The 25,098-nt window shown below is 39.3% G+C and overlaps 1 protein-coding gene across 1 annotated transcript in view; it reads left to right on the forward strand.

Annotated features, from left to right (window-relative positions):
• Positions 1-25,098, forward strand: part of cntnap5a (contactin associated protein family member 5a) — a 246,642-nt gene that overhangs the window by 187,808 nt on the left and 33,736 nt on the right. Inside the window, exons 14-18 of the mRNA XM_022679490.2 lie at positions 7,971-8,127; positions 10,644-10,771; positions 10,912-11,082; positions 15,555-15,773; positions 19,228-19,467. Coding sequence (XP_022535211.2) covers positions 7,971-8,127; positions 10,644-10,771; positions 10,912-11,082; positions 15,555-15,773; positions 19,228-19,467 — 915 coding nt within the window. The remainder of the gene's footprint in view (positions 1-7,970; positions 8,128-10,643; positions 10,772-10,911; positions 11,083-15,554; positions 15,774-19,227; positions 19,468-25,098) is intronic.

Below are 25,098 nucleotides of genomic sequence, written 5' to 3' on the forward strand. Positions count from 1 at the left end.
AGTGAGGGTAGAGAGAGGTAGAGTGAGGGTTTAGAGAGGTAAAGTGAGGGTTTAGAGATGTAGAGTGAGGATTTAGAGAGGTAAAGTAAGAGTTTAAAGAGGTAGTGTGAGGGTTTAGGAGGTAAGTGAGGGTTTAGAGGTAAGGTAAGGGTTTAAAGAGGTAGAGTGAGAATTTAGAGGTAAGGTAAGGGTTTAAAGAGGTAGAGTGAGAATTTATAAAGGTAAAATGAGGGTTTAAAGAGGTAGAGTGAGGGTTTAGAAAGTTAAAATGATGGTTTAAAGATGTAGAGTGAGGGTTTAGAAAGGTAAAATGAGGGTTTAAAGATCAGAGTGAGGATTTAGAGAGGTAAAGAAAGGTAGAGCAGGGGTAGAGTGAGGTAAAGCTAGGTAGTGAGGTAGAAGTCTACAGAAAATGCACACACCAGACTACTACTCAGAACAAGGTACAGTGAAGTAGATTAAGAGTAGAGTGAGCCAATCCCACCTTGGTTGTAGCCAAACCAAGTGTCAACATCCTTATCATGCTTTTTTGTCTATATTGCACACTCCTAGTCTCTAGGCTTGTGTGTTCAATCTACCCCTCCTCTGGGCCATGCAGTGTATTCTGCTGTCCAGAACAATGGTGCTAGATGAGCTGGTGGTTTCTCCAGCACCTTGGACAGAGCTCCATCCTCAAAAAGGGGCTTGTAGTGTGAACGGTGGGTTTGTGGTTCCTCCTGTCACATTTACAAAGTTTGTAACTGATTCAGACCAGAGCAAAACAACTATTAATCTGAGAATGACTTCAGCTTCAAGAACTTAGTGTTCATTCACTGTCTAATATGTAGATCTGGCCTAGTCTATTGTAAGGGTTTATTAATCTTTATATAATGTTTAATGAGCTCAGAAATCTACAGAAATCTTTAGAGTCTGTCAAGCTGAAGAAAGATGCAAACAAACTGATTGGGAGATTGTTCATCCTGCAGCAAGACAATGATGCAAAACACACTGGGAAAACTGGGAAAAAAGTTCAGTAGGGGCAAGAAGTAAAAGACTGAGTAAAAAACTCATCAATCTGCAAACTTTAACCCTATAGAGCATGCATTTACTGTATTTTTTTTTTTTTTTTGCGCTATAAGGGGCACCAGACTATAAGGCGTACTATCAATGAACATCTGTTTCCTGATTGCCATGTTTTCATTCTAATTTAGCATGTTTAGCCCCGCAGGGTGGTGGTGGGGGATTAACAAAAGTAAAACTAAGTAAACAAAACTGTAAAAAGTCAAAAGAGCGCTGGATAAAAACTCCTGAAAGGGCTAGCGATTAGCGCAGTTAGTGGCTAAAGCTAATGCTGCTGCAGCAGTTCTAGCCAGGGTTAGCAGCAAGCTACAGATCGATAATACTCACCTCTGAATGGCGAAAAAGCTAGGGCTTAACGTGGTTAACGGATAATGCAAATGCTGCTCCAGCAGTGCTAGGCGGAGTTAGCAGCAGGCTACAGACAGATAATACCTTCGAACCGCTAGCGCTAGCGCTTAGCAATGTTAGCAGCTAATGCTAAACTGAAACTCTTGTATAACTCTGTACATCAGCAGAGGGGCTTTACTGCTCCTTACAACCTGACTGGTAGAATTTATACATAAGGTGCACCTGCTTATAAGGAGCGCTGATGATTTTTGGAAAATTAAAGAATTTTTCGAACTTATAGTGTGAAAAATACGGTACCTGCTAAAGGGAGTACCCCCTGGAACAGCAACACAAAAGAACAGTGCAAAGCTTGCTGCAGTTATTTTAAGCAAAGGATTTCCAACGAAATATTGAGTATTTTTAATCACTTTAATCTATTTTAAGTTTGTCTATGCCAGTACATTTGCTCACTAGAAAAATGGGTGGCTTCAGACAGAAGGTTCTATCTTCTGAATTGTGCATAGAAATAAAAGCTGAAATGTTGATCTTTTGTCTCATAGCCATATTTTATAATTATGTTTATTATCATCATTCAGTTATTGCTTTAGGATAATTGTAAAAAAAAAAAGCATTCTGTGATATTTTCGTAGACAGATATCATACTGTGAAAATTTAATACCATTGTGACGCAAGTACATAATCAATTCAATTGCATTCAAACAGCATGCCAAAAGTTCTAAATGTTTTAGAAGCTAATGAAAGCCTGTGAAGGCTATACCTCACACATAAAATGAAATGAGCAGGATAAAAGAAAAGCAGCAGCAGGAGCGAGGGTGGAAGTGCCTCCACTTACAGACGAGTTTTGTAGGTTTTGAACTGCCTGAACTTGACATTGACAAAAGAGCTGCAAATCAGCTGCCGTCTCTCACCTTGCAGGGTGGCCCGTCAGCCTGGCAACTCGCTCTTAACCAGACGAGCTTTTCTACATTTGGAAGTGACGGCGGATTGTGTTATCTCAGCCTCTCACAGCCGAAATTCTCTCTCGCTCTCGCGTCGTTACCGCTGACAGACAAATCTCCATTAAAAAAGACTGCAGTTCCTCACATTCTCAGACACAACTCGCTCTTAAATCCCTCCACCAGTAGCATTAGAAACTGTGCTGGACTGAGATTGCATGCCATTCTTTAGAATTTTATCTGAACAAGAGACTCAAACACATCTAAACTCGTTTGTTAGAGAAATAATTAGAGAATATTTAATTATGTATATTCTGATTTTAGATATTGTATCTATATTTTACATTTTCCTTTTTATTATCTTACGTATTGATGTTTTAATTTAATCTTCTATTTTATTTACTTACTTTATATGTTTTTTTCAAAGTTTGAAGTTAAGTGGGTTACTTTCCATTTAATGTTTTCATTTGTTTATTTGTTTTGTTGATTTTAGATAAAGTTTGCTAACTAACACACATTTCCTCCTGAACCTGTCTACCAGTAGTCTCCCAGCTGCAGACTCCATTTCCCAGAATGCACCACACACATACATCCCTTATTCACTTCCTCACATGTAACATAACTTGACACCTCCCACACCACAATCACCTGAGTATTGATTTCACCTGTTCTTCTAACTATATATATACCCCTGCACTTCACTCACTCCCAGCCGAGTAATAGATTTGGTTATGTCTGTTTATACACGTCTATAAGCATTCAATTTCCTGTTTTTTTTTTTATTCTGTGTTTGACCTATTTTTGTATTTTCGACTACAATTTTGCCTTGCCCATTTATACTGCCCAACCATGTATTTGACCTGCACTGTCTCACTAATCTTGGTAGGTTCTCTGCCGTTCGTGTTTGTTTTCTGGTTTTGACCTTGCCTGATTTTGGATTACCTTTATTTAATAAAGCCTTTTTATTAAATCCGCACTTATCTCATCCCTGCCTGGACCTGACATGCTCAGGCAGGAGACTTTTATGGTGTTACCTAGTTGAGTTGTTGTCCAAGATCAGATTTAGATTTTTTTTTTTTTATCATATAACAATAAAGCATGTTTTAATTTGGTGATTTATTGTGCATTTACAGGGTGTAAAGAAAACAGAATCATCAATACCATCAATAGTTATTAATTAATAGTCGTCACAATTGCAAAGACACAATGACAGTTGACGGCTCGTCTATAGATCACTAAAATAGGACCTCTAGATCCACTAACCAGTCAGTGTTCTGATGTTTACTACAGTAAATTAAAGTTATATTGAGTCCAAAGAAAGCTGTATTAGTTGACCTGTGGGTTTAGATTTAAACAGATGTAAACAGGCTAATGCTAATGTTCTCTTAACTCATCTAACTTTAGTAGCTGCGCTTTTTCCTCTTTTTTTTCCCCTGGAACACAGCGAGCTTCAGAAAAGGTAATTAGTTCAGACTGAACGTGATAATGAGAGTCAGATTGATCCTGGGGTTTATTGTCACTCTTATTGCTGCTCTTTCTCTGTAGTATAGACCTGCTATGTTGCACTGCTGATACCTGGGGTCTGGTAACTCTACATGAGACGAGTGGAGCGTTGAGCTGTTAATAACGCTGAGTTGTACTGATGGTATATACTGTATATTTATATTAGTGCTGTCAAGCAATTAAAAAATAAATCTAATTTATTACATGCATTATGTAACACACTGAGCGAGTGTGTGAAATAGCTACAGAAGTCCAATTGCCAGACACTGGGTTGAGTTTTCCGCCCCACCCACTTCTTGCCAGATTGACAAACAAATTTTGCTTCGTAGCTGATCTCTGAAACTCTATTTTTGTGTCCAAAATTTCCGCCTCTATTACGCTAGTTGTGGTAGTAAATTACCCAGTTATGGTTAGTGAACCTTACTGAAGGTCAGTGATTACCTGTTCAGCAGAATTATTGCTCATCCAACTTGTCCATTTCCATGGCTGCAGCACACTGTTTGCTTGCTGTTGTCCATACCTGGCAACCCTGAGTGTGGAAATGGGTCTGGGGGAATGGCGGTGGGTAGCTTCAGAGACTAAATCCCACACAGATCACCATGACATACAGTTCAAATAAGAAAATACTGACTGACTAGATCTGCTGACAAGAGCAACCAGTGCTTTAACTCAACATGTTTCCTTAATATCAAATTATACAACCTGATCATTTTATGAGTTACTACAGAAAATCTAAAGTTCCTTACAGCACACTTTTCTTCACTAATTTACAGAATGTATTAGTGCTGGGTTATCTCCTTTTAAATGTGTATTTTTGATTCCACTGATCAATCATTTAGATGTTTTAATTATCTATAAAACTGCTGTTGTGGCAGTTGCTATATCAGAATTTAAAAAAATATTTACAGTTATGTTCCCACAATAAGAAATTCATCCAATCCCACCCAAATCCATCTGACCACACCCACATCCATCCAACCCCACCCACATCCATCTGACCCCACCCAAATCAATCTGACCCTACCCACAGCCATCCGACCCCACCCAAATCTATCTGACCCCACCCACATCCATCCGACCGCACCCACATCTTTCCGACCCCATCCAAATCCATCCAACCCCACCCACAGCCATCTGACCCCACCCAAATCCAACCGACCTCACCCACAGTCATCTGACCGCACCCACAGCCATCCGACCACACCCACAGCCTTCCGACCCCACCCAAATGTATCCTACCTAACCCAAATTCATCCAACCCCACCCACAGCCGTCCAACCCCACCCACAGCCATCCGACCCCTTTCACATTCATCCGACCCCAACCAAATCCATCCAACCCCACTCAAATCCATCTGACCTCACCCACAGCCATCTGACCGCTTTCACATCCATCCGACCGCAACCAAATTCATCCGACCACACTCACATCCATCATACCCACCCAAATCTATCCAATCCCAGCCATCCGACTCCACTCACATCCATCTGACCCCACCCACAGCCTTCTGACCCCACTCACATCCATCAGACCCCACCCACATTCATCCGACCCTAACCAAATCCATGCAACCCCAAATAATCCCAAACCCCAGCCATCCGACACCACCAACAGCCAACCGACCCCGCCCAAATCCAGCCGATCCCACGGAGTGTAAGCGCTGTGTAGCATTAAGCGATTGGTGCAGAAGCATTCTTTAGAATTTTATCATCAACAAGAGACACAAACACCCCCGAGCTCGTCCGTTAGCGAGATAATTAGAGAATATTCATGGCCCACATCCGTCGTTGATTTTTAATCTGGCAGTTGTCCCAGGCCCGCCATAATTACGGCCCTGATAAAATTCCACTTGACATTAATGGAGCCCAAGTCCAAAGATTTATTAGAGCATATCGTGATTACTGCACTTTATTACAAACATTTGGCTTCGGAGCTTTAAATTATCCTGTCTTTACAGATATCACTCACCCTTTCCCCGACGACGAACCACAGCGCCAACTTCCACGCACACTTCAATTAAACACTTATCCAATCAGAGTCCAGACTTTCTCAGAAAGCCGAGAAGATGTGGGGTAAAAAAGGCATAAATTGAGCCATGTTCCTTTATTACGGGTGTGTTTTAATTACATTACGAGTGTAAGTTAATCTGGTTCCCCCCGCGGGGCAGACGAATCTCCAGCAATGTGCTTCATTTATTTATACATTATAGAAGCGGGTTTCAATTTACAGAGTCGAAAAAGAGACATTACGAATCCATAACAGTGAAACTAATGCCTCTCCGGTCTCTCTTTGGTGGTAAAAGCTTCATTTTTACCCACAGTCTGCCGCTAAATTATTTACACTTTATCAGTGAAGTTTTCTACAGGGAGCAGAAGAAAACCATCTACATAAAATATAATAATAATAAAATAAAGAACACGTCCCAAAGGCCGGAGTGAATCACTCTGATCACCCTCCTACATCCTGAGAGGGTCATGGAAGAGCAGTCGGTAGATTTGTATTTATTTTTTTATATACACATTTGTAGCACATTTGCTACTATGAATCAAATCTCACCCTATTCCCTAAAACATTAGCTATGAGCTGATTCCACTGTAATTAAGATAGCATGGTACATCAACTACATTTGTGGAATTACAGTAAAGTTGCTTAATGTCACTAGATGTAATGCGCTCATTTATATATGTGTGATGTCATAACACCAATTGGTCAATCAGTCCCTTTTATTCTCTTATTGCTGTATAGGATAGCCTAATAAAAAAATCTAACTATATGGATATTTTAATGAATAATATGTATGTTTATTTTTAATATGTACATACTAATGAATGCATTTAAATAAAAATCTCCTTATAAAAGCTCCTCATAATAACACAGAACATGATATATGCAGTAATAAAAAACAGAAATATAATTCACACTATACATACAATATACATTACTGCGGTTTTAAACGTACAGGTAATAACATGTTAAACTATTAATGCTACACATAGACATATAAAAAGGGACACATAGACAGATATCTGGACAGTTAAATAATTTTTTTTCATTTTTATTTGTTGTTTTTATTTAAGTGTTTATCTATCTCCTATTTTATTGCTTCTCTTACTGAATACATCTTAATTGATTTATTTAATACTTTCTTAATCCTTCATTTATCTTGATTGCTTTTCATTTAATATTTTAATTAGCTCATTTGCCTCTGTTGATTTGAGAGTAATCACTTAAATGAAAATGAAATCCTTTTTTTCCATTACTTCTTTATTCTTTTGTAGAAGAAAAATGTTTCCTGAAGATTCCTTAAAGCACCTGAATGCAGTGTTCTTCCATGCTGGTTCTGGTTCCCCCCTGCCCTGCTGATTTTAGAGGATTACCTGCTTTAACACACCCACTGTAACTCTGGAGGGCTTGTTAATGATCTGATTAGTTGAAACAGGTGTGCTGGGAAAAGAGACAGCAGTATATTTAAAAATTAGGAAAGTACTGTAGGTAAGACTCTACCCAAATAGATCTTGATGATAGTATATACAGTGGCTTGCAATAGTATTCATACCACTTGAACTTTTTTCACATTTTCACCTTACATCCACAAACTTAAATGTATTTTGTTGAGATTTAAAGCAGTAGACCAACAGGACCTTTTTATCACAATTGTGAAGTGGAACAAAAATGATACATGGTTTTCAGAATTTTAATCACATACAAATCTGAAAAGTGTGACGTGCAAAAATGGTATTGACCACTGATGATCACCTTCTTACACATATTTGCTGTATTTTCTGTATGGCTTGTAGCAAACTGCAAACAACACTGCTTATGTCTTTCTTACAATAATGGTTTATTTTTATTTTTTTTGTGGAGTGCATGATTCTGCCACCTGAGCTGTGGATTTCTGCAGCTTCTCCAGAGTGACCATGGGCGATAGGCTGACAACTATGTCTTTTTCCATTTTTGGTGATGGATTGAACCAAAACTAACATGGTGTGAAACCAAAACTAACCGACCTAAATGTACAGAATACAGTACAACACACATTGTCTGGGGTTTGATAAAGCCATAAAAGTTATTGTTCTAGATGATCGTAAATGCATTGATACCCTGTGTGTGTGTGTTTCTCTGCAGATGGCGTCCCCCTGTCCTGGTGGCTGGACCGTAGCGGGGAGAGGAGGACGTACTGGGGGGGCTTCCTGCCCGGTGTGCAGCAGTGTGCCTGCAGTCTGGAGGAAAACTGCATTGACATGAACTACTTCTGCAACTGCGATGCTGACAGAGACTCATGGTAACAAGGAGCCGGGTGTATCTTCTCCCACACTGCCGCTCTGCTTTATATCATATCACTGCTGTCACATCCCCAAAATCTCATATCTCTGAAACGGTGACGTCGGCGGAGACAAAAAAATACACTGTATATAAAAACGCCTCAGGGATTCTGTGTTTCTGTGTATTTTTACCAGCGCTGGCCAAAATTTACAATAAGTGAAGGCATGAAGGTATAGTTCATGCCAGAATTAACAAAACCACAGTATATTAATTCATCAAAAAGTGTTATCTCAGGGGAGTGCTTGGGAATGCCCACACCCTGTAAGTTGTGAGGTGTTATCTTGTGTACTCATGGTAAGGTGATGTGAATTACAGTGGTATGGAAAAATGTGGGCACCCCTGATGATTATCATGATTTTGCTTTGTAAATAATTGGTTGTTTGGATCAACAATTTCAGTTAATTATCAGATGAACACAGTGATATTTGAGAAGTGAAATTAAGTTTATAGGATTACATACACAGGTGAATCTAATTATTATTGAAAATCTGTGGTGTGATTTAAAGCGGGCTGTTCATGCTGGGAAACTATCAAACCTGACTGAACTGGAGATGTTTTTGTACCTTGAGCTAGAAGCCAGAGTCTCGTTGGAAGTTATAGGAATAGAGGCTGTTATTTCTGCAAAAGGAGGATCTCCTAAATACTGATGTAATTTTTCTGTTGGGGCACCCAATTGTATACACCTGCCTAATTCTGTTTAAATAGTTATTGCACACTTTTTTTTAAATATTATAAACTTCATTTCTCTTTTCAAATATCACTGTGTTTTTCTGCTATATGATATATTTATCTGAAATGATTTATAAAGGAAAATCATGAAAATGATCAGGGGGGGTCCAAACTTTTATACCACTGTATGTTAATTGGAGTAAGGCCCGACAGCGGGTGCCAGGTGGAAGGGAACAATCGCAAGGATCATGTGGGTTGCCAGATTCACACATAGTAGCGACAACGAGTAAGCAATGTCAAGCCTTACTCTGTAGCTAATAAGTGAATATATATATATATATATATATATGATTGAATTGCAAAATAATTCTGTCTCTACTTCACTATTAATGCTATATTAATGCACTACTAATTATAATTTACCCAGCTAAGGTTAGTGAACCTCACTGAAGCTTCGTGATTACCTTATCAGCAGAAAATTATAGCCAGCTTGTTTAATAGGTGCAGCACAGTGTTTGTGTGCTGTTGTGTTCTATACCTGGCCACCCTGGAGACTGGGGAAAGGCGGTGGGCAGATATGGAGGCTAGAACCCACACAGATTTCTGTGATGTACCACACAGCTCAAATATAGTGCTGTCGGTGCTTAAACTTAGCATGTTTCCTTCATATTTGATGATACATCCTGATCATGTTATGAGTTACTACATTAAATATGATCCTTAATGGTTAACGTTTGTAGAATGTTCAATGTTTCAAGATTTCTGGATGTTTTTAGAGCGTTTTTGTGTTTAGTTTTGTTTTAAATATGCTGTTAAATTTGCTGCAACATGAGTTGTAATTTGAATTAGTTGAATTTGAAAAGTTTGAATTATTCGTTTGGGTATGTTGCATTTAATGTTTCCGTAAGCTTAATATTCATTTAGCTGGGAATGTTATGTGAGAAACATTCTAAAACTATTTGATACAATCAATTATTGAATCACACATTTTTAGAAAGTTCCTGGAATATTATTTCTGTGATGCTATAAGCTTACCTTCTGGGAGGCATTACAAATTGTTGCTAAATGTTCCTATAATGTTCTCCGTTAGCTGGGTTCCTCAAGCTACACATTCTTCAGTCACATCAGAATTAGTATTAGAAACACTTCATTAAATTTTATTAACAAATGTTTCATGTGTAACTTTAGTACACCTTTAGTAAATCAGGTTGTCCGGCCACTTTATTAACACCATCTTCTTGTTTTCACACCCTTTATCCATTTTTCTGCTCCATTGATTATATAGGACATTTAGTTATATAATAATTACAGACTGTAGACCTGTATCTGTTTTTTCTGAAAACTTTATTATTATCCTTCTTTCACCCTTTTCTTCAAGGCTTAGGACCCCACAGGATCAGATACAGCAGTGCCGCTGGGGTTTTTAAACAAAAGCGGGCGGCGTCTTGTGATCACTGATGAAGGACTGATGAGTATCACCAACACAAACTGTGTAGAAACAGATTCAGAGCTTCTGTCTCTGACTTGACTTTCTTTGTCTACAAGGTGGAGCAGCTGTAGGTAGGAGTGTCTAATAGAGTGAAGGACAGTGAGTGATTGAGTGTTTAAAAACTCCAGCAGCACTGCTGCATCTGATCCACTCACACCATCAGCACAACACACACAAACACAATCACTGCAGTGCTGAGAATAAATGATCCACCACCCAAATAATAATATCTGCTCAGTGGTGGTATCTCCTGTGGGGTCCTGAGTATTAAAGAACAGTGAAAAGATGATAGTTAATTGTTCTGTTGTTTCTCACAGGGAGAATGATACTGGGCTCCTGTCTTATAAAGACGATCTGCCGGTGAGCGGGATATCTATAGGAGACACCAATCGTCTGAATTCTGAGGCTGTTTACAGTGTGGGACCGCTGGAATGCTCTGGAGACAGTAGGACATCTTCTTTCTTTTAATCCACACTGCTTATCTAAACATACGATGTGCTGTCCCTAATTAAAAACCAACCATGAGTGAAAGATTTCTGAGTTGAGCATTCCCCTGAGAGCTCCTCTTTATCCTTTCTCCGCCAGAGTCGCTGTGGAATTCGGCGTCTTTTTACGAGGAGGCGTCGTACCTTCACTTTCCTGCCTTCCAGATCGAGTTCTCCTTTGACATCTCCTTCTACTTCAAGACTGGCTCTCCCTCTGGGGTCTTCCTGGAAAATCTGGGGCTTCAAGACTTTATCAGAGTAGAGCTGAGCTGTAAGTTTGTCTTTCTCAACCTATATTTCTTATTAGATGCTCATTAATTATGTATAATTCATCTAATAAAGTGGCTGGTATATGATTATATAGTATAAAAGTATGTAGAAATCAAAAACATGTCATTCAAACCAGAATATGTGTTATACCTGTGCTGTCTTCCTCTGCTGGCCTCTGTGTTAACTGCACAGGCAGTAGTCATGTGTTGGGGCTAGGTTTTGCCCACCTTTTTTAAATTATGATTTTGTTTATAAAGGGATTAAAAAAAAACAATCTAGTCCTTTGTGTTAAATGATCTGTGATTAATCACACTTTTTGGAAAGCGAAGTTACATTTCACTACTAACCACAACCAGGCCTGAATACTGCCAGACCTGTAGAATTATGAAATCACTTAAATACATTACATTACATTACATTTGGCAGACGCTTTGGTCCAAAGCGACTTACAATAGTAAAGTACAAAAATAACAGTTAAAGGTAAAAACATCTTTAAACAGGGCCTAAAGGAGGTCAAAGGGAAATAATGGGATAGAGGAGGAAAGGAGGAGAAGAAGGAAATGAGATTAGAAGTAGTTAGTTTGTTAGACGTAAATAGAACCTGTCTGACAACATGAAGCAGATAAAAGATCTCAAAATGCAACACATTATGCCGTAGTGTGAAGTAATTCAAAAACAGATAAGAAACAAAGTCATTGATCATCTATCAGTCTGGAAAATATTACAAAGTTATTTCTAAGGCATTGGGACGTAAGCAGACCACAGTTACAAATGAAGAAAACCTGGTATACTGGTGACCCTTCCCAGTAATGGCCGGCCAACCAAAATTTTCCAAAAGGGCATGGACAACTCATCCAGGAGGTCACAAAAAAAACAAAAAACATATAAAGAACTACAGATCTCAGTTGCCTCAGTTAAGGTCAGTATTAATGATTCAATAATAAGAAAGAGATTCAAAAATCGAATGGATGGGAGAGTTTTAAGGCAAATAAAAACTGCTGAACAAAAATAACACAATAGCCCATCTCACATTTACTCTCACATTAAAATCTTTATAATCTCCAGGACTTTGGGTAAATATAAATTGAACTTTTTTAAAGTTGTGTGTCCCGTTATATCGTGTGTACAACTAACACATAATTTAAGAAAAGAACATCGTACTGAATGTAAAAACATGGTGGTGGTAGTGTGATGGTCTGGGGTTGATTTGCTGCTTCAGGGTCTAAACTATTACTATTACTTGCTGTAATAGATGGATCCAGGAATTCTGCTGTTTACCAGACAATCCTGAAGGAGAATGTCTGGCCATCTGTTCATGACTTCAAGCTCAAGCATCAATGAATAATTAAGATATTATTCAGCCATTTAACAATGTTTATTATTGTTAAAAAAAAATACCATTATGTGTAAAGCTTTAATAATATAATAATAATAAACTGTATTTATATAGCACCTTTTATACATAAACATGCAGCTCAAAGTGCTTTACATAGAGAGAAAGAGAGTAATAAATAGCACACAAGCAAGCAAGACAAAAATAAAAATAAATAAAATTAAATAAAATATAATAAAAAAACAAATAAAATGAACATTAATACAATATAATACAAAAAATGTTGAATGAAAATTATGATAGAATAACAATACAATCCAACCAGACAGATAAAAATAAGATTTATTTAAAAGCCATAAAATAAAAATAAGATAATAATAGGGTAAAAATAAAATCTGAACCAAATAATAAAAGTTATAATATATAAGTAATAAGAAGGGTCTAAATTACGCTAGAAAAAAAAGAATCAGGTCTAATTAAAAGCTAATGTAAAAAGATATTTTTTGAGCTTTTTCTTTTAAATAGTAACAGAGCTTGACGAATATTTATCTGTAGTATGTTCCAGTTTTTAGCAGATGAAAACAGAAAGCTGCTTCTCCACTTATTTTGAGTACCAGTGTATAAAATAATATATGTGTATAATATAATATGAAGATGTCAGTGCATACACAGAGTCTGTCTAGCCGCTGTACAAAAAAAAGTAGAATAGAACTGTCAAGTTTAAGACTGGTTCTCTCGAGACTTTATCAGAATAGATCTGAGCTGAAAGTGTGTCTTCTTCATCCAGCTGTACGGTATGAATCTGTTGAGGAATGGTACAGTACAGTGTATTACTGTAGCACTGTTTTCCCCTGGTCCAACACGCCGGATTCACCTCATTAATGGGCTTCCTAATTAGCCGCTGATTTGATGCAGGTTGTCGAGGACTTGATTCATGCGCTGCCGAGTGCGGGGACACATTCTAAGCGTGTAACGGAGTGGCACGGTGTCAAGATAAACAAGAGGATTATTTTATCAAGCATACAAATCCGGCGCCTCACTTCAGCATATCGGCTCCTAATTTAGCGGAGAGTTGTGCTATCAGCTTGTCAGTTCTGCCAGCGCTCGCAGAGATAACACGGACGCGTCTGCAGATCACGAACGCGCCTTACAAGGTGTTGAATTTTAAAAGAAGTCAATATGCCAGATGCCAGCCTTCAAGCAGCGAACGCCTAGCAATACAATTCAGAGAATAAAGAGTGAACCCAGCTGTGGTGGTATTAGGATTTCAGATCTGTTAATGAATTTACTGAAGCTACTAAACTTACTGAAACTCCGGCTGCACTGCAAATAGACCTAAGAGATATGGCCACAATTTTAGTTTGGATAAAAAAAAATGTAACATTTTTGTAAAAAAAAAAAAAAAAAAAAAGGTGTTAAGAATATGTTTTATACTTTAAATCCCTCGAAGTAGCACATGTATCTTTGAGGACAGATCTGCACACTCTTGGTATTTTAATCTCAGTGTCTTCATAAGGGACAGTCACCTGGAATAGTTTTCTCAGCGTCTTAAAGGAGTTTCTGGAGGTGCTGAACAATAGTTGCTACTTTTCCTTCATGCTGGGAAGCTCCAGCTCATCCCAAATCTCCTCAAATCATCATCTCAGTTCAGATTTAGGTCAGAGGATTGTGGAGGACAAACACTTTTTTTACTGTTTACTATGTAATTGAATCAATTTTATGTGTTATTGTATTCATGGTATATCAGAGACTGTAAAAAAGATGGACGACGTGTCGCCGTTCCCATTCATTCAATGAAAATGAAGCCAAAATCTTCCGCCATCTTGGCGATCCCGAAACAAAAATTGGGATATAAAAATTGTACAATATAAGCAGGGGTTACACTATAATGGAGGTAGAATTACAGTAAATTAGAAAAAAACGTGATTGAAAGTTGTCTGTTTTGTCTTTGAAACCTATGGGGATGGGTGGGGTTACACAGCTTTCTGCAACCGAACAGCAGGGGGCGCCCGACCTGTGGTGGCTTCACTTTTGAGAGATGATGCTCTGTCCAGCTATACACAGTCTATGTGGTATATTATAAAATGTTATAACTTCAACATCGATATAAACAGTATAAAAGCCACACCCTGTGGTGTATGTGATCACGCACTGACAAGAGCTAAGCAAAAAATCTAGATCATGATATTTAAAGACATACTGCATTTATTGCCATGTTCTAGCACATTTTTATATCTTTGATATGCTTTTTTAAGATATATTGTTGATACAATAAAAAACATATAGTATATATGTAGGGTCTAGCCCAACAGGACCAGGGGGTGAAATAAATATACAATGATAAGTTACTTTGATTTTACTAAATTGAAAACCTCTGGAATATAATCAAGAGGAAGATGGATGATCACAAGCCATCAAACCAAGCTGAACTGCTTGAATTTTTTGCACCAGGAGTAAAGGCATAAAGTTATCCAAAAGCAGTGTGTAAGACTGGTGGAGGAAAACAAGATGTCAAGATGCATAAAAATTGTGATTAAAAACCAGGGTTATTCCGCCAAATATAGATTTCTGAACTCTTAAAACTTAATGAATATGAACTTGTTTTCTGTGCATTATTTGAGGTCTGGAAGCTCTGCACCTTTTTTATTTCAACCATTCCTCATTTTCTGCAAATAAATGCTCTAAATTACATTATTTATATTCGTGGAGAAATGTTGTCTGTAGTTTATAAAATAAAATTACATAAATACAAAATCAGAGAAACTGATTCAGAAACATTTTAAACATTCTGGTAACATTGCTGCAACGTCACTTGTCAGTGTTTAAATGTTTAGTTTTGGAAATGTTACCTTTAATGTTTCCATAATCATTTGTATAACATCACAGGCTAACCTTCCTGGAATTTTTTCATAAAGTTACTAAATGTTCTCATACCGTTCTCTGAGACTGAGAACATTACCATTAATTAAAGTCATAATAAGATCTAATTTGCATACTCTTTGGGTGGAAAGTAATTCATATGAAATTACTAAAAAATAATTTCAGTTTATGGCAGAAATATTGATTCTGAATGTTAAAAGCACTTTATTTTCCAGTGTTGGAGCTGTGGATGATTTTGTGTCCCTGTGCTTCTGCTGCAGCTCCGTCCACCGTGACCTTCTCCTTTAACGCTGGCGATGGTCCGGTGGTCCTGGCTGTCAAGTCCCCCGTGCCCCTGAACGACAGGCAGTGGCACTGGGTTCGAGCCGAGCGGAATGTGAAGGAGGCGTCGCTGCAGGTGGACCAGCTGCCCCTGCGCTTCCTGGAGGCTCCGCCCAACGGACACCTCCGCCTGCAGCTCAACAGCCAGCTGTTCGTAGGTGAGAAATTAGGGCTGTGAGAAAAAAATTGTATCATAATATTTTGATTTGCAATAATGTATCTGTATTGTAATGTAATGTATTTTAAAAAATACATTGTTACACAGTTCAAATGGAAGGGAGGGCACTGGACACAGACTGTGGGGAATGAACAGAGGCGATTTTATTATTAAACAGAAACTACATGTGTAACTTAACTGAAAATGGTTCTTCCTGGCTTTTACACCTAAATTCCACTGGATGCGTGAGCATTGTGCAATGGCTGCCCTGTGGTGCAGCTCCATTGGGCAGCAGGACCCACCAGATCTTGCAAATTCACACATAATCGTGCAGAATAGCAGGATATAATTTCTAAACCATAATCTGGTTTACGTTTACAAGAGTATAAAAACAAAGAACAATTCAGTTTTTACCTGCCGACATGCTTTTTCTTTTTTTGGTGAAGATTAAAAAAAAATTGTAATTTTGTAGAACTGTATATCCCCCATCACTAGTGATGCCTCAACACAAGGAGGGTGAAGACTAGCACATGCCTCCTCCGACACATGTAAAGTCAACCACCGCCTCTCTTTGAGTAGCCGAGTAGCATCACAGCGCCATATGCATAGTGTTTTACCTTATTTAACTCTGTTACGTTCATATCTTAAAATTTTAATCTAAGCAGAAGTAAGCAGTGGGGTGCAGTGATGTTTAACTGTCAACTGATTTGTGAGCAGAACATGTTTTTGATATGAATAATGTATATAATTTCACACAGGAACAGAACATGCACGTCTGTTTGTTATACTCTGAACTTGTTCGTATGTGTTCTCATATTTTACCTGCACTGTTTAAATCATTTATATGTATGTTAGCGATTTGTAGAAGAGCCAGCAACCGCTTACTGTGCAGCTTGATTTAGGGCATGTCAGTGTGCCTTTGCTGTCGTAACATTTTCTAAATTTAATGTTAAAGACTATATTAAAGTTTTACAGGAACACATGCAGAATTGTTCTGTAAAAAAGTGTTAAAAAATAGAATATGTTTTATACTTTAGATTCCTTATACTTTAGTAGCACATTTATCTTTGAGGACAGATCTGAACACTGTTGATATTTTCTGATATATCTCAGTGTCTTCATAAGGGAGACTCACCTGGAATAGTTTTCTCAGCATCTTGAAGGAAGGTGTTCCTGGAGGTGCTGAACAATAGTTGCTGCTTTTCCTTCACGCTGTGAAGTTCCAGCTCATCCCAAATCACCTCAAATCACCATCTCAGTTGGGTTTACATCATAGGCTCGTCCACACCCACAATAAAAAAAGAGGGACACAACATGAGAGTTTCAAACAAGGGATGATTTTATGAATTTAATTCAAATATATAAATAAATTCCAAAGGTCTAGGGTATGAATGCAGTTATAGTCGTAAATGAGTCCATGTATGTTTGCGTCAGCAAATGATAAATGTAGAGGCAAAAGAAAGGAAAGTGAGGAGAGAGATAGAGAGAGAGAGAAAGAGAAAGAGAAATCAAGGAGCGTAAGGGAGAATGAAAAAGAAACGTGCCTACAGAAAGAAAGAAGGTGCCCCACTGAGAGGTACAAAAGCCCACATTATAAGCCATACTCCTTACAGGTGCACTCAATGCTCTAATTACACCAATCAATTAGACCAATCAGGCCCAGGCTAGTACCTGAAGAATGGCATGAGGTCATCACATTGTCCTTTAAGTGTATTCATGTATTTAATATTAATCTACAATGTAGAAAATAAATTAAATAAAGACATAAAAGACACTGTTTGGTGTGTCCAAAATTTCTTCTAATACTGTATTTTACAAATGTGCCTTTTACTAAACACAAGTGGTTCTATGTTGGATTTTCTCAGTAAAACATTTAAAGCACCTTTATTTTGAAGAGTGTTAAGAGCTTATCAGGTGAGATCAACAATAAAAAAAAAAAAACACAAACAAACAAAACTTTTAGCATTTAAAGTATCAGGTCAGATTGTGAGTAGTGATGGGATGATCCACTTTTTTCAGCTCTGATCTGATTCCGATATAAAACTAATATAAAACTGCCAACAATGATACAAATACCAATAAAAGGGCTTATTTAGTTTATTATTAGTACTGTGATTGAGGTTACATAATGAGGCTGAAACAGACCATTTAATGTGCATTTAATTTAATGTAAATGTGTTCCAAAATCCTTTATTTGACACACTTTATATACAAACACACAATAGTTTTCTTTCAAATAAATATTTACATTTGAATTAAATATTTACAAAAAAAAGTTAAATATTAAATATGTTAAAAATTAAATATAGGCCTCTAGACTAATTTTTTGCACTGGTTGTGCATGTGTCATGGATTAGCTGCAGTGGTTAATGGCTAACCTGCTAAGCTAACTGTATATCTGAGCTGAATTAATCACTGCTTTTTAATAACAGATGTTGTTATTGTTATGTGTTGGTTGGAGTGGGTAGGATATGTGGTTTAATATTTGATGTGAATTATGGTTTTAGTTCACTTGAATTAGTTACTTATTACATTCACAATGCCGGAATGCAGCTGTTGTCCCGATACTAGCTAGGCTAACAGACTGCATATCATAATGGGGATGGCTAACGGCAAACTGGCGACACTAACTGTATATCTGAGCTGAATTAATCACTGTTTTTTAATAACAGATTTTTTTTCTTAGTACTGATTAGAGTAGGTAGGATCTGTGGTTTGATATTCGATGTGGATTATGGCTGTAGTTCACTTGAGTTAGTTATTATTACATCCACAATGCGGGAATGCAGCTTTGGGCCCGATGCTAGCTAGGCTAACTGACTGCAGATCTTAGTTGTGATGGCTAACGGCTAACTGGCGATGCTAACTGTATTTCCGAACTAAATTAATAACTGTTTTTAATTAACAGATAGGTTTGTTTGTGCTGGTTATTGTTTGTAGATCCTGTGGTTTTATAGGATATGAGGATTATGACTATAGTTTACTCCAGTCTGTAGTTAACTGTATACCTTAACAACACCAGAATGAAGCTGTCAGCCCAATGCTAGCTAGGCTAACAGACTGCTGCTGTTAATCTGTGCACCCCTCGGACTGCTGTTCGTCGTTTCCAAAGTTAAAATTGTCCAGACAATCAACATTTTTTTTATAGATAAACAGCTAAAATTTACTTAGTCAGACTGAAGCTGCTGGGGGTTCAGGGTAAACTGTGAAACAGGAATCCGGATCATTGGTGAGTTTCGTGTTAACATTACGGCCAGTTTATTGTCCAGCTCAAGCTGTGGACTGAAACATGTATCGGTAAGTGGATCGGCCGCAGTCACCCGATATCCAATACGTTAAATTTACGTCAATTTCGTCCCTGATATCGATTTTATTGTATCGGATCGATCCCATCTCTAGTTGTAAGGTGGGGCGCTGTTTGACTGGTTTTGACACTGACTTCCTGTGTTCTTCAGGAGGAACAGCTTCCAGACAGAGGGGCTTCCTCGGCTGTATCCGAGCGCTGGATGTGAACGGTGTGAACTTTGATCTGGATGAGCGGGCGAAGATGACCCCCGGCGTGAGCTCGGGCTGCCCGGGTCACTGCAGCAGCTCGGCCGGCCTCTGCCACAACCGGGGCAAATGCATCGAGAAGAGCAGCGGCTACATCTGCGACTGCACACACTCCGCCTATGGGGGGCCGTCCTGCAAGGAGGGTATGAATACCTTTTCATTAAAAAGAAATGTTCTTATTTGATATTTTTGCCCTGAAGCCCAGTTTTATAACAATTGCATCATTTTGAAAAAAAACTTTCATTTTCCATTTGTACCTTTTTCCATCACAGTTTAACTCTTTAACAGGCTGTTGATGTATTGCTAGACCCTACATAGTATTTGGTATTTATTTATTATTTATATTTTGCATGATACATTGTTTGAGAAATAAATGGAATAAATTATACTATTGTAATCTTAAAGGAGAACTCTGTTGTGAAATGTAATTGAAGGTGTAGTGAAACATCATAACGACTACAAACTTTTGTCAAATAGCCCAGCTCCATTCACAGCATTACAGCGCTTTTAGCTGAAGGTTCCAACAGGCTTACAATGCTAGTGATAGGGGCATAGCATTGCCCATGCAAAGAAATAACTATTTTTACACCATTTACAAGCTCAAAGTAGCTCCAATCTTATTTAAATTACGTTATGAGTCAACTGACGAGCACAAACAAATAAGTAGAATAGTAGAACAGATTTCAAAATTAATCAATTCCGTGGAAAACATACATTGCAGCTTTTGCTGAAAATATCTTGATACTATTCATGCATTGTCCCTATCCTACCTATTATTTTTACCAACTTATTGTGACTTAATTTCATGAACTACTTAAAGGTACTGTGTGTATAAACAGTGCTTTTAGTAAGCTATCCGTGCACTTTTAAAGTTCTCAGTGCCTTTTTTTAAATGTCAGGGCCATCAGAAATGTGGAGCTACTTTGAGCTTGTTATTGGTGTAAAAATAGTGATTTCTTGGAATGGACAACTCTCTGCCACCATCACTAGCATTATAAGCCTGTTTATACTTTGTCAGAATGCTGGAGGTGAACTATTTGACAAAAGTTTGTACTCGTTATCATAATTCACTTCACCCCAAGTATATTTCACACTGTATTTCTCCTTTAAGTCAATGTCATGACACTGAAATGTTGATAAATTATCATACAAAGTATCTATATAACCTTACTATTTTTGCTGTACTTGATATTTGTTCATTGTGGTTTCTTGAAGGTTTGCCTACAAACATATGAAATGATTTAGTAAACAAAAAAGTGTTAAACAAAATAGAACATATATTTTAGATTGTTCAAAAAAAGCAACTCTTGCTTGGATGACATATTTGCACATCTTGACTGGATTTTCCAGGAATAGCTTTCTGTTAACAGCTGTGCTGAACTTGTCAAGAGTCAAGTTAACATCACTTGTCCTTTAATGTATTAAAAAACATCAGTTGTTTTGTGAAGAGTTTTAAGAAGTGAAGGTCTGTGAATCTAAAACAATTCAAGAATTTTAAAAGTGTCCTGATGAAATGGGTTCTCATCAGCACTGCCCCAGGAGAGGAAGAGCAAGAGTTACCAGCCTCAGAAACTGCAAATAACCAGCTTACCAGATAAGAGGTTGTATTGAGTATTGTTTGTTAATAAGGTTTGTTTGACATTTTTAAGTTATTACATGATTTCTTATCATGTCCTTTCATATTCTGACAGTATCAATTTACAATATAGGAAAAGAGAAAAACACTGAATTAACTTTAGACTGTTACTGTATAATCTTACAGTACATTTGGAAATTCTACCAAAAGTAATCAACATGTGTGTACTCACAATAAGGTTGAGTTAAGCTCATATATTTTGAGCAGAGGTTAAAGGGTTAATATAGTCTTATAAAGAGACACATTTGGGAATCACATGCTGGGTTCTGAAGATCTTAATAATCTCTTTTACTGTGTCACTCTTTTGATTGTAATTCTTCTCTATTCTGCTTATTTCTTCTTTTATCCAATAGTTTATGCGCAGATAAAATAACTGCTTATTAATATTGGATTCATTATTCATTATTTTTCTTAGTGTTTTTGCCCAATCGCTCCTCTCTCATTTCAGCTCATCACTACAATTGTTGATAGATTTCTTGTGCACAAGGTCACTCTCCCAAAATACAGTAATTACATCTTTATCTCTGAGATGAGACAGAAAAATGAGGCAAAAAACAAAAAAACAAAGTAAGACTGAAGTATTTTACCGCAACTTTACTGAAGCGTGAAGCAGAAGCAAACACGGCTAATTAGCTAGCATTTAGCAGCAGTGAGACGATTCCCAGCTCTGTGTAGTTTCTCCTTAATGAACATCAGAAGAATATTGTGATGAAATATTCACAGCTTCTCTTTTACAGGATTGTAAACACTGAGTTACTGTAATTAACGTAGACTGCTATTGAGGAAGGCCCGCCTCCAGTCTCACCTTCCAGACGTGATGAAATCGTGGTGTAATTATCTGGTGTTTACATGTAGAATGTGTGTAAATTGTCAGGGCCAGACAGGAATGAGACTGATGCAGATACAATAAAATAACTTTTATTAAAGTTATAGAGTAGACAGGGGTAGTCAACAGAAACAGGGTCAGTACCAAAAATGCACAGTGTAGAGAAACCATACCATAACCGGAGGACAGTCCAGAGTTCATACACGGGTAGGCAGTATCACAGGGTAGGCAAAAATCCAGGGTACAATAAACAGTCCAGGTCATACACGGTAATCCAACACAAGGGAGCAGGCAAAAATCAAAGTCGGTAGAAAAACAAAAACAGGATCATACACGGAAAATAGCAAGGGCAAGAGAAACGCTTTGTATTGTAGGATTTACCAAACAGATACTCGGCGAGGTGTGAGCGTGAGCATGGTCCTTAAATACACTGAGTAATCAGTACTCGGGACTTCCTGGTGGCGTCATGTGACGTGTCATGTGATCGGGAGTGTGTGTTGTGTCATGGAGTGGTGCGTTCTGGGTATTGTAGTTGTTACTGTGAGAATCGCAGATAGAGCTGGATGTGGGAGACACAGACGTGCTTTCAGCACCAGACATGACAGTACCCTCCCCCTGAGGAACCGGAGCGGAGGCAGAACGGGGCCGACCCCGGCGACGACCACCCGGCGGACAGGGAGTACCGGCGGGAGGTGCAGGTGTCGGAGCGGAGGTGCCAGACAGACGGGGCTCACCAGAGCGAGAAACCCGACGAGTTGGAGCAGAGGAGGTCGGAGGACGCTTGGGACGTCCACGGGGCCTAGGAGCAGGCTTACCAGGAAAACGAGCATGAAACTCCACGAGCAAGGCAGGGTCCAGCACGTCCTTGGCAGCCACCCAACAACGCTCCTCCGGACCATACCCCTCCCAATCGATAAGGTATTGGAGCACACCCCCACGTCTGCGTGAATCCAGCACCTCCCGGACAGCATACGTGGACGACCCCTCCCCCTCCACAGCCGCGGGCGGAACATCAGCCGGTGCAGCGTCAGCGAGCGGACCCGGGACCATAGGCTTGAGGAGAGATACATGAAAGGAATTATTAATACGATACTGAGGGGGTAACTCCACCTTGTAAGTAACTTCATTAATACGTGACAAAATCTTAAGAGGACCAATAAACTTAGGCAGGAGTTTTCTACAACTACCCTCAAACCTAAAGTCCCGGGTAGAAAGCCACACCCGATCTCCTGGTTGGTAGTCTGGGCTGTCACCACGGTGCTTGTCAGCACGCTCCTTGTACACACGCAGTACCTCAGAGACTTTACGATGCGTGTCCTCCCACACCTGCTCACTGCGCTTCATCCATTCATCCACAGCCGGCACATCAGTGGACACCGCTGTCCAGGGAGCTAGGGGAGGCTGAAAACCCAGAACACACTGAAAGGGGGTGAGGCCAGAGGTAGTATTAACTAAGGAGTTTTGTGCAATTTCAGCCCAAACGAGGTATTGTGACCAATCAGTGGGATGTTTGAAGCAGTATGTGCGGAGGAATTTCCCGAGTTCCTGATTAACCCTCTCACATTGACCATTACATGTAGGGTGGAAACCAGAAGTGAGACTGACATGTACACCGAGATGTTCAAAAAATGCCTTCCACACACGAGAGGTAAATTGAGGACCACGGTCAGACAAAATATCTTCGGGGATACCAAAGTGTCTAAATACATGCATATAAATAGCTTGAGCAGTTTGGAAGGCAGTAGGCAGAGCTGGGAATGGAATAAATTTAACCCCTCTAGAGAAACGATCAACAACAGTGAGAACTGTAGTATAACCCTCAGATACAGGCAGATCAGTGACAAAATCAACGGCAATATGCGACCAAGGTCTCTCAGGTACAGGGAGAGGTAGTAGCTTACCGGCTGGAAGGGTTTTAGGCGTTTTACATTGCGCACAAACAGAGCAGGAGGTAACGAATGAGTGAACATCAGCACGCATAGAATTCCACCAGTAACGGGCAGAGAGTAATTGTAACGTGCGTGTGACACCAGGATGACCAGAGGTTAAAGCGGAATGAGCCCAGGTGATGAGCCTGTCTCGAAACTGGACGGGTACGAACGTTTTACCCTGAGGACAGTCCTCAGAATCGGGCTGATTAGCGTTACTTTGGCGAATCTGATCGTCTAACTCCCATTGAATGGCTGCGATCTGAACAGAGGGAGGAAGAATGCGTTCAGCCTCCTGGGGCTGGGATGCGCTGTCCACAGTGCTGTAAACCCTGGACAGCGCATCAGCTTTAGTATTACGGTTTCCCGGACGGAACGAGATTGAGAAGTTAAATCGAGAGAAAAAAAGGGACCAACGTGCTTGTCTCGGATTAAGTCGTTTAGCCGTGCGGAGGTATTCCAAATTCTTGTGATCAGTATACACAGTAAACGGATGAACGGACCCCTCCAGCCAGTGACGCCATTCTTCTAGAGCTAATTTCACAGCAAGAAGTTCCCTATCCCCTATCCCATAGTTACGCTCCGCAGGGGAAAGCTTGCGTGAGAAGAAGGCTACAGGAAACAATTTAGGTGGCGACCCACTACGCTGAGAGAGAACCGCACCAACACCCGATTCGGAAGCGTCCACTTCCACTACGAAGGGAAACTCGGGCTTAGGGTGCCTAAGTACAGGGGCTGAAATGAACGCAGCTTTCAGCTCACAGAAAGCGCGATCCGCTTCGGTTGACCATTTCAGGATTTTAGCAGCCCCCTTAGTGAGGGCAGTAAGGGGCGCAGCAATGGAGCTAAAGTTACGGATGAACCGCCTATAAAAATTAGCGAAGCCAAGGAATCGCTGGAGTTCTTTAATGGTCTGGGGCACAGGCCAACTAGTAACGGCAGTTACTTTGTCATCGTCCATAAGGACACCGGAGGAACTGATAACGTAGCCGAGAAATGTGACCCTTTGAGTATGGAACTCACATTTCTCGGCTTTGGCAAACAGACTATGTTCTCTCAGGCGTTGGAGAACTTGACGGACATGCTGAATGTGTGTGGGGAGATCTGGTGAATAGATAAGGATATCGTCTATAAAAAGGACAACAGAATGATTAATGAGGTCGCGAAATATGTCATTCATAAACGACTGGAATATAGCTGGGGCGTTAGCGAGACCGTAGCTCATGACCAGGTATTCATAGTGGCCGTTGGTGGTGGAAAACGCTGTTTTCCATTCGTCACCTTCCCTGATGCGAATGAGATTATAAGCGCTACGGAGATCGAGCTTGGTGAAGTACACGGCATTACGTAACTGTTCAAGAGCTGCTGGGATTAACGGGAGCGG

This window comes from Astyanax mexicanus, chromosome 11, assembly GCF_023375975.1.
Source record: "Astyanax mexicanus isolate ESR-SI-001 chromosome 11, AstMex3_surface, whole genome shotgun sequence".
Taxonomy (NCBI): Eukaryota; Metazoa; Chordata; class Actinopteri; order Characiformes; family Acestrorhamphidae; genus Astyanax; species Astyanax mexicanus.